Genomic DNA, 10,311 nt, shown 5'->3' on the forward strand with positions numbered 1-10,311 from the left:
AGAGGGTTATCAAGCATTGGAACAGACTGCCCAGGGAAGTGGTTGAGTCGCCATCCCTGGAGGTATTTAAAGGACGTTTGGATGAGGTACTTAGAGACATGGTGTAGTGGTGGTTTTTGGCAGTGTTAGGTTTATGGTTGGACTCGATGATCTTAAAGGTCTTTTCCAACCTATATGATTCTGTGATTCTGTGATTCATCCTGCTCTGCAATGGCTGTTATCACAGTTAAACGCTTTGGTTTGCACTCTGGAGTAGTGTCAGCATGGAAACTGGGTTCCTTTCAGACGAAACTCAACAAGAGTTGCTCTCCAGCTGTGGCCCCCTCTGTGCCCGGATGCTAATCAGAGTTCAGTCCATGGAGCCACACAAGAGCCGGTCAGAAGCAACCCTCCACCTACAGTGTGGATATTGGGTCCTGAGCACCAACTGCTTTGCGTATTTGTTCCTGTAGGGCTGCACTGCGTGCTAATACAGACACAGCTTTTGAACATGGGCCATTCCATCTCCCCTTATACAGTTCTTTTTTCACTTTATACTAATCCCTAACTAATTATTCCCTGTATGGTTCTATATCAAATACTTAATGAAGTCTAAATAGATTATAACTGCTGCATTTCCTTTGCCCATAAAATCAGCTATTATCCAAGATACTCAGGGGTCATCTGTTTTTAAGTCCATTTTGCATTTCATCCCATTTTGCATTTACCTCCATGTTTTTAGTGAGCCTTTCCTTGAAAAAATTGCTGAAGTCTTGCAAACTACTGAGTCTAGACTATTAACCCTCTGGTTATCAGCATAATTTTTTCACTGCCTCCTTTAAAAGTATTACATTTTCAGTTCTCAAATAATGCAATACCACTCTCAACTGGAAAGATTATTACAAGCATTTCTTCCTGCCTTGCAATTGCATAGACCCATTCTTTCAGAATTCTGGAATGAAGTTTATATCTGTACCAACGGTGCTGTAATCATGTCTATGCGAGATAAAATACAGTTTGAAGACATTTACTGAGTAAGTTCACAAAAGGTTTGCCTTGCCATTCTGAAACAGCATTAAGTTTCTATCTATAGCTTCTAAAGAAGATTACTGGAGAAGGTAACTAAGAAATCAAACCCCCTTCCTGAGTATTTGGTCCACTGATTTTAAGTATATACATTCTGCAGACAAAATAAGAACATACCTTCAGTGATCTCTACTTGCCTATATTGGGTACTGCAGTAAATAGAGGGCTGGACAAAGAAGCATCTCCAACTGTGACAGAAGAACTGAAGGTGGAATAAACCAGCAGCAAGCTCATGGGCTGGGTGCTGAACTCAGCCAAAAGAATGACTGCTGTCTGGGACGAACACTGGAGGGCTGTGAACGCTGAAGGGCTAGGAGGAACATCAGGCTACTCTGCTCTGTTATTCTGTCAATTATTTGATGCTAATATCACAGTTTTATATTTGCATCAGTTTCAGTGGTGATATGCTTGTATATATAGGTAGTTCTTCCTTGAGTTTAGGTAGTGATAAAGAATCAGTATTAGAGGCAATACTGAACATCTTCTCCATCAATCTGGAGATCTTCCAAATCTTGAAGACAGGAAAGGTACAACAGAAGAAAAGATATGATTGTGTCACATCAATATCTTCTCTGAAATTCCCATGCAGGAAAAAAAATTTAAAAGAAAAAAAAAGAAAAAAAGTTTAGTGCATATACATGGCAGGAATGTACTGAGCATAAATATATAGAATAAGTTATAACACATTTTAATATACATGAAAAAGAGGTCAAGTGGGAGAAATAAAAGCTAGTTAAGGCATTACAAATGGGATAAGACATTTTGTCTATTAGAGATTGATTTGCACCAGACTACACAATTAAAATACCAAAGCTGGTACTGATGGAAGTCTGAGCCCTACGCAAAATGTATTGATGATTTCCATCCAGGGGAAACATGCCAGCAGCGCAAAAAAGTCTCATTCTATTAATTGGTACCCTGGATGGTAGGCCTAGGACTGAACATTACTTTTATAGCTTATATCACAATATCGCACCACTCATGGGAACTGCTCAGCAGAGAGCAGAGAGATAGAATGCGTGCCTTCAAGACTTCCCAGAGTAAACATATTTCAACCAAAAAGGCTGCACTAAGAAAATTTCCGTATTAGCCTAGTGATGGTCCCTGTAGCTGTGGCACGTTATCCTGGCAATGTTCGGGGACTTGCTTTGACTCTGTGCAGCTTCTGTTTTCTGGACAGAGATCTTTTCTATCCAGGACTGACAATACAGCCACACATATTTAAAATAAACACACTTTGTGGGCTGCTGCTGGGGAATCGTTTGTTAGACGTGGTGAGGGCCGGGAGCCAGGTTCTTTGGCCAGCATGTGCTGACATAGTCCCTTCGAGCTGAACGGATGTGCCCTGGGTTATTCCGGCTGCTTTAGGGAGTGGATAAAGGCAAGCATGTGAGGCACAACATACAGAGCTGTCTCAAAGCAAGGATTCATTTCCACAACAAAATGACAAGACCAGGGCTGGATGCAGCTGCAGTGTGGAGGGAGAAAGGTTTTGCCTAGCACTTCCCATGCCATGTGAGGGAGAGGATGGTTTGTACTGTGTGGGGCTAGTGAAAGGGCAGAGGTACCTGTAGCCTCTCCCAGGTAAATCCATATAGAATAATGGAATAGCACCATTTGGACTCAGATTTAAAGAATTCTTAGGACAACCACCTAGTATTAAATGAAAAACAGTGTTTCCTGCAGAGGAAGAAATCGGAACACTGTGGCACCACGTTAGGTCAGTAATGGCAGTTATCACTGTCAGAGCTCAGGTTTCTTTTTTCTTGATAGATTAAAATAATCTGGAAAGGCAAAATAAAAGGAAACTGTGTGCAGCAAAAATGAAGGCACACAAGTGGAAAGGCCAGGAAGAACAGGCATGAAAAAAACCTGGAGAAAGCAGCCCCTTTGTAAACCCTGCCCATTGCTGTCAGCAGAACAGTAACATCTTTGCAACAGCAGTAACAATTTATTGCCTTCTAGTGTAAGTGGGACCTTCCAGTGTTTTGATCTGCTGAGCAGAACTGGTGTCTCTCATAGCTGGCAGAATAGTAACATGCTATGAAATTCAACCACGCCATGCTAATTTAAGATTGAGTACTGGCTGCCGTTCCAAGATGGCAGAACCTTGGCTTAAGAGCAGCATACTCCAAGAGCCAGCCCTTAATCCTGCACATCACTGGCTTATCAAATGTTTTTTGATGTGCGAACTGACTCATCAGGATGAGGGCACGAACTCTGTTGCTAACAAGTCGTAGTAAAATGACATGCACTTGTGAACAGATAATGTCTGAACTGTGTGTAACCCCTTGATCCGAGTTGTAAGCGTGTTGTCTGTTAAAGCTGACGTGCTACCATACGATATGAAAAGAAAAGGGTACAGAAGAAAGGAAACGGCCCTGAGTCATTCTAATAAAAGCAGGTTTATGCAAGGAGGGTTTTTTTTTATCTTCAAATCCATATTGCAGAGCACAGAAAGAAGAGTACAGCGGGGCTGAGTGCACGGGGCGCTGTGCTTTACTTCAGTCCAACAGAGGATGTGTGTGCACCCTGATACTCCGGCCGACTTAACGCAGGCTGCATGCTGGCGCACGGCCAACTACATCAGCTACCGTAACACATACTCCACTTAAAAGAATTTCCAGAATATTGCTTTCACCATTTTACATTAAGACATTAGAAAAGAACCAGCGAGTTGGCCAAAATACACTCTTTTTGTATCAGTAGAAATGGAGAGGAATCATTGAGGAAACTCCTGATTTTAAAGAGAAGGATAACATATTTTTAAGGTCCTCTAATGCTTATGGGAACTTACTAGGCATTTGGAACAGTTTAAAAGCTCATATTATGTCCTGGATTGCTATTTATCTGCCACCTGTTCCTAAAATGGAACAGGTTTATCCATTTACTCGTTACAGTAAATGGATAAAGGTTGCTTGCAAAGCAAGGCGTAGACAGGAAGAAGTAAGACTGATGAATAATTAGGTTCACAAACCAAATCAGCCATTGTGGATATTTTGTCCAACCCTGCCTAAACCAGAAGGCACAATTTTCCTCAATTTGCTCTTTTCCAACTTTGTACATTCTTTTTCTTTTAAGAAAGCATCCAGTCTCAATTTGCGATGTCTGTGATGTGCACTGTGATTTTTATTTCTGTCTACCTGTTTAATTATATTTTGGAGTCGTCGGAAGCATTGGCTGACAGGCATTTATCACGATTGTCTTACAGATGGATCAGATGGATCGGAAACAAAAATCTTAAAATCTGTCATGGCTTACTGGAGTATTTAAACTCTAAATCTACACACTTTGCAAGCAAAGTCTATTGTAGTTCGGGTCTGAATGGGATATATTTAATTAAATTGTTCTCAGTGCGAAAGGATTTTGATGCTAATTCTTACAAAGGGGTCACTGTGATCCTGAGGACTGTGTATAAGTAAAGCTGAGGAAGGTTCTGGCAGTTCAATGTATTTATAACTACTCTGAGAAAGGGAGATGAGCAGTGAGGTACCAGTGTTTACTGCTTCCTTGTTAAAAGTCAGATCTAAAAGCCAACTGGGAAGAGCTGCAGCTGTGTATTTTCGAGGCTCTCACTGTACCAAACAGGCAATAAATCGGCAGTGTCAGTACGTACGCAGTAACACACGTAGGGGGAAAATAACCTCGGTTATATACATAGAGCGATGGGCTCCGAATGAAGTGATTAGCACTCAGGGGAGTGATGCTGCGAGCCATTTATGAATAGTTCCCTGAAAGCACGTTTGGTACTTCAGTAGTAATCAAAATGACAAATCAGATGTTAGGAATTATTGGGGAAGGGACCAAGAAGAAAAATTCTTCAGATTTATGCTGTCCAAATGCGTAGCAGGCCCACAGCTGGCGCACTGGCCACCAGCTTCAGGAAGGACATTAAAGACTATGAGAGGTATGGAAAAGGACATTTGTTGCTGTCTGTACCTGGCAGCGCAGGTATGCAGAGAAGCAGAGGTGCTCTTGGGGCACCCGGGGCTCCGTCCTCCCTTCCGCCTCACCCCGGTCCCTCTCCAGAGCAGCAGTGCATGTTCCAGGCTTCCCATGCCGTGCACTGGGATGTAGCACAGGTGATGTGGATCGGGACACACTGCAAAGCAGTGCTTCAACATGACAAAATATTTTGACTTGAATAAAAGATGAAGGAGGATAATATGGCAGACATCTTTGTAGTCATGGGTGTTATGCAGAGAGTCAATAAGGAATGGTTATTTGTTATTTTTTATAAAACCAGGCACAGGAGACATCCAACGGAATTAACAGGTGGTGAACTGAAAACAAACCAGATGAAGCGTTTTTTTAAAATAATATATTGCTAAGTTATAGACCTTGCTGGACACAATAAGAAATTAAACATTACCAGTTTTGAGAAGGGGACTAGAAAAATTCATGAAGAGTGGGTCTACTGACAACTATTAAATATTAAGATCCAGGTGGAAATTTTGGCTCAGAAAATTTCTGAACTCTAAACTGCTAGAAGCAATGAAGGTGAACTATAGCCAGAGTCCTTCTGTGTCTGCCCTGACTTTCTTGAAGCACAAGTAGAAGTAGAATATTAGGAGAGACGGACTTAGCAAGCATAATCCAGTTCATTTTGCTCTTTAAAATTGCTTACTGGAATTGAAAACTATTGGAAAAAAATGAAATGCAATTTTTCTTTGTTCTGTAAGTGACAAAGCTATCAACCAGGCAATTTGTCTGCAATTCAGACAGGCACAGGAGAAGCAAAGTATCAAGAAAATGACTGTCATTTTTATTCTCTGCTTTTTTTCACAAACACATTTTCAAGGATAAACCAAAATAGTCATATTTCACAATTACCATTAGCGGTTTGGGATTTGTTTGGGTTGTTTTTCTCATATTCAGAAGCTGTGTAACATAACAAACAGTCTCATTAACTAACCTGGGAAACTGTCAGCATTCATTTTCATGAATGCTCAATACCAGCAAGCCTTGCCAGATCAGATCTCAGCCTTTCTTGTACTTTCAAATCAACGGTGGATCTTCCTCAAAGCTGACTGCTACAAAACTAATAAAAAACTCAGAATCACTCTATTGGGTGACCAGTCAGCAGATGAACTGACTCCCTCCCCGTAGGACGCTAAGGTACGTTGGTACAGACCAGACAGAATTATTTTGCCTTTATAGCTTCAAATAGGCAATAGCTGATCAGTAACAGATGCTGTTAAGGTTGATGCTTGCACAGCAATTAAGAGTTGCCATTACCTGAGGCTGACTCAGATAGCTGCAACAGAAGATTTCTGCGTCTGCCCTGCAGTGGGGTGGCGGTGGCAGCCGTCAAATGTAACCAGCCCTCAGGGAAAGTGCCCTTAAATTTACCCTTTGGTGACAGCACCAGCAGCACTGCTGCAGCACACGCTGCTTGCTTTCAAATCTACCGCATATTCTGAGATCAGCGTTTCAGAGCACTCCTTCTTCACAAGCAGCACAGCGCTTTTAACTTTCTTCTTTGTACTTCATCCAGTGCTCAGACAGCCGAGTTCCATCCACACTTATCCTATGCCATTTTAATGAAGAGTGTGTGATCTGCTGCCCTCTATCCTGGCAGGGCTCTGTCTGACAGGGATTACATTCTGATCCACCCATATTCCCCAGAGAGCTTCAGGGACATCAGAGTGTCTATCTAATGAATATTTACAAAGAAATTTCCTTAGAGAGAAAGAAAAGACCATGAGTTTTCAATGTGCAGTGGAAAATTGTCTGCTGAACATCTTTAAGGATGCATTTGCAAGTACATGCAGAAAAAGCCAAAGTAGAAATCTTCACAGCTAAAGAAAGCATGGCAGGAGTCAGACTTTCCAGCTCAGAAGGGATTTTTGTGAATTACTGTGCATTACAACCGTAGCTTCCACTCCACAGACCACAAGGCTAGGCTGATCAGCTCTACAGAAAAAAAAAATCAGATTAACCAGTATGAAATCAGTGTGGTTGTACCTGCAACCTAATAGCAGTTCAGCAGCCAGTGGAAGCATGGCTTTGGTTTTCATTGATGGAAAAATCACTCCTATACTTGGTTGTGATTTTGTCCAGAATCCTAGTGCACACAGGTGAAGGTTTGAATCCAGAAACCTCTCTGGAAGAAATACAACTGTCATGACTCATTAGGTTCGTCAAATGACACAAAACATTGTGCCAGGAACACCAACGCCAGTTTTAAAGGTCTTGTTTGCCCTGAGGAAAACAATGTATTTTCAAAATATACATAGTAACCAGACTGACTGCTACTTGGACTTGAATGTGATGCTTTTAATGCATGAAACCATACCTAGACTGCTCTAGGCAGCTTATCTATAAATAGGAAATCAATTGCAGTAATTCCCTGTCACACAATGACAGCAGAAAGTCTCAGGGAGCTCCATGATTTAACTGAAACCAAGGATCAGTCCCTGAAGCCCCACTGGGCACCATGAGTGGTGAATCCGGTCTTGCTGTTAGCAGGTGCTGCGGAGCACCTTGGCCAGCCGGAGGTTCTCCAGCCTCCTGGTTGGTTTCAAAAAAAGGTGAATTCTTGCACTTGTGCACATTTTCATTGGTTCTACAGCATTTAGATAGCTAAACCTTTGGCAGGCGGTTTAAGCTTTAGGAAGAACTACCTGAGCCTGAACACAAACGTAACCCGCAGGACTTCCAGAAAGGAAGATGAGTCCGAAAACGCTAACGGGGAAAGAGGGTTTATTGGCGAACCCGAGTTTCAAAGCCTTGTTTTGCTTTGTCCTGCCGGGTCCCTCACACCAACGACCAGACTCAGGGAGGACACAACTTCCAGCCGTCGAGACGAGCGGGAGCGGCGGCGGGTGGAGCGGCAGGGCCGGCCGGGCGCCGCAGTCAAACCCCGGCGGGCGGCAGCGGGCCCTCGGGACGCGGCGGAAAGCGAAATTTTCCTGCAGACGAAGCGCTCGGCTGCCTGCGACAAGAGCCGAGCGGCCCCGGCGCCGAAATACCTCAGGCTGGGGAGGGGAGCTCTGCCGGGCCGGGCCTGAGGCGACCCCGCCATCGCCTCGCGCTTCCCCTGCCGGCCCGCCATTGGCCGGGGCGGCGCTGACGCCGCGGAGCGAGGGCGCCCGTCGGAGGCGGCGCCGGGCCTGGCCGGGCCCGCCATGCCGAAGCGCTCCTGCCCCTTCGGGGAGGCGGCCCCGCTCCAGCTGAAAACCCGCGTGGGGCTGCGGGAGCTGAGCCGCGGCGTGCGGGGCGAGGAGTACCGCCGGGAGGTCTTCGGTGAGGCGGGGGGCGGAGGGGAGGGGGAAGCGCCGGAGCCGCCGCCCCGCCGGGCCCGGCCTGGGCCCGCAGGCCTCCCCGGCCGCCTGCGCCTCCCCACGGCCGCTCCGGCGAGGCAGCGCCTCGCTCCCCCCGGGCCTGGCGGCGGGGGCTGAGGTGAGGGAAGCCGCCCCTAACTCTCCTCTCCTCTCCCGCCGGCAGAGAGGACCCGGCGGCTGCTCTTCAGGGGCGCCCAGGCGTACATGGAGGGCGCCTGGCCCGCCAGCCCCGCCGCCACCCGCGCGGTCACCCGCTCGCCGGAGCCGGGCGGGGAGGCCCAGGACGGCGGCGCGGGGCGCCGCTGGAGCGGGCAGCTGCTCATCGGCCACGACGGGAAACTGCTGAGGCGCCCCGCCGCCACGGGGAAGGGTGAGTGGCCCCGCCGTGGGCAGGCGTCCGGCGCTGCGCTGTTGCGTGAGCCAGGCTGCGGGCGCTGCTCTCCGTCCCCCGGGCTTCCTGGCACTCGTCGGAGGGGTGCGTGCCCCTCCGTAGCGCTTCTCTATTCTCTTTTTTTAAGGAAGGGTTAGATTTGAGCTTCACTGACGGATTTAGAAAGTGTTGCGTGTATGGTCTGCTTGATAGTCTCTGAGTGGTCTTGCCATTGAATAAAAAAAGAGCCAGCAACGCTGTAAGCAGTGGGCCCTGTGCTGGTGCCTGCAAGTGTGTTCTGCAAAGTGCTGCCAGCTGTAGCTGGAATGCTGAGTGGAGATACCATGCTACGCAGTTCTTGGAACTGCCAGGTGCTTTCTCTGTTTTGCTGTAAAGTACAACTCTTCTTAATCGCATCTTTTCCTAGCAGTTCCACCTGTGGGAGTTTCCAAAGCCTGTTCATCGTGTGTAAGAACTGCTGATGTCAAGGAAGCATGTACACAGTGTGACCAGTTTGTCTGCCAGAACTGCAGCAGGCTCTGCAGCTGCTGTAATGCGGTTACCTGTTCTTTGTGCTCCACCACTGAGTAAGTGCTTTTGAATTTTTAAGCTTATTTTAATTATATATGCCCTGAAAATTGGCTGTAGCACATGAAGACCCAACAAGATATCTAGCTCCTCCACGTGATGGACTCAGAACTCTTCTCATGTTGCTTTAGCAGCAGTAAAGCTGTGTGAAGCATGGAGAATAAAATGCCTATGTGAAGTCTAATCAGTCTTAGTACAAGTCTAGTTTAGCTTCTCATTTAAATGTTCTAGGAGGCAAAAAGTCCTCTTGCTTTCCTGCCAGCAATATAGTATGTTGGCCAGTGATGAATGAATACACTCCCAAGGGGTAATCTTAAGTTTTTGCCATCATTGTTAAGAGTTCTATGATATAAAGAAAATTGAATGTGCTGTGTGGGAGTCCCATGGTTACAGTTGATAATGGAATAAGATGGCATTCTTTGTTATGTTCCAGAAACAGTAGATTCACTGACTTTGTTTCTTTTGGTTTTCTTTTTTTTTTTTTTCCCCCCTAGTTACGGTGATGTGGGAGAGCAAGTTCTCTGCAATGGCTGTTCAATATTTCAAGTCTGAAACTTGATGAAATAGCCTTTATGGCTAAGATGTCCGTAAATTTCATGAAGTCTCCTCCTTATGGCTGGTCAATTAATCCTTTTAGCATGTGAATTAATTATGGAATTTCTATGTTTTATATCTTTATATTATACTTTTTAATATTGTAGCTAAATAAACTTTTATATTTTGAGGATCTCTAGATTATTTTGAGTCAACTTTCTCTTTTTCCCTAGTTGTGATATGCTTATCTGGAAGGAGCGACTTTGTGCTCTTACCTGGTGTTCCTTATGTGATACAGAATTCAGAATATTCATTCAGTGTCTCTCCACTTGTTGCTTGTGTTAGGACACGCTTTTCTGGGATCAGAATAGAAATCAGTTGCTCCTTGCGTGCTTTCAGGTGAGCGTAAATCTATTCTGGACACACCACATTTTCTTTGTGAGCTAAGTAGAAAAATCAGTCAGGCCT

General features: G+C 45.2%; 1 protein-coding gene across 2 annotated transcripts; it reads left to right on the forward strand.

The window, feature by feature from the left end:
- Nucleotides 1-7,893: 7,893 nt before the first annotated feature.
- Nucleotides 7,894-10,036, forward strand: SIVA1 (SIVA1 apoptosis inducing factor). 2 transcript variants are annotated; one of them, XM_075503716.1, is made up of 4 exons: nt 7,894-8,313; nt 8,515-8,721; nt 9,149-9,308; nt 9,804-10,036. In XM_075503716.1, exons 1-4 carry the CDS (start codon nt 8,196-8,198, stop codon nt 9,859-9,861), a joined length of 543 nt encoding a protein of 180 aa, XP_075359831.1. In that variant the 5' UTR covers nt 7,894-8,195; the 3' UTR covers nt 9,862-10,036. The 2 variants fall into 2 exon arrangements, with proteins under 2 accessions (XP_075359831.1, XP_075359832.1); XM_075503717.1 differs by having other exon boundaries at nt 7,901-8,313; nt 9,152-9,308.
- Nucleotides 10,037-10,311: the final 275 nt, after the last annotated feature.

This window comes from Mycteria americana, chromosome 5 (assembly GCF_035582795.1).
Source record: "Mycteria americana isolate JAX WOST 10 ecotype Jacksonville Zoo and Gardens chromosome 5, USCA_MyAme_1.0, whole genome shotgun sequence".
Lineage (NCBI taxonomy): Eukaryota > Metazoa > Chordata > Aves > Ciconiiformes > Ciconiidae > Mycteria > Mycteria americana.

Excerpts from the sequence above, each read along its gene's own strand:
- SIVA1 (XM_075503716.1), top strand. The coding sequence starts at position 8,196 with ATGCCGAAGCGCTCCTGCCCCTTCGGGGAGGCGGCCCCGCTCCAGCTG. Across the intron at positions 8,314-8,514 it reads GTACCGCCGGGAGGTCTTCG|AGAGGACCCGGCGGCTGCTC; the intron begins GTGAGGCGGGGG and ends TCCCGCCGGCAG. Across the intron at positions 9,309-9,803 it reads TCTTTGTGCTCCACCACTGA|TTACGGTGATGTGGGAGAGC; the intron begins GTAAGTGCTTTT and ends TTTCCCCCCTAG.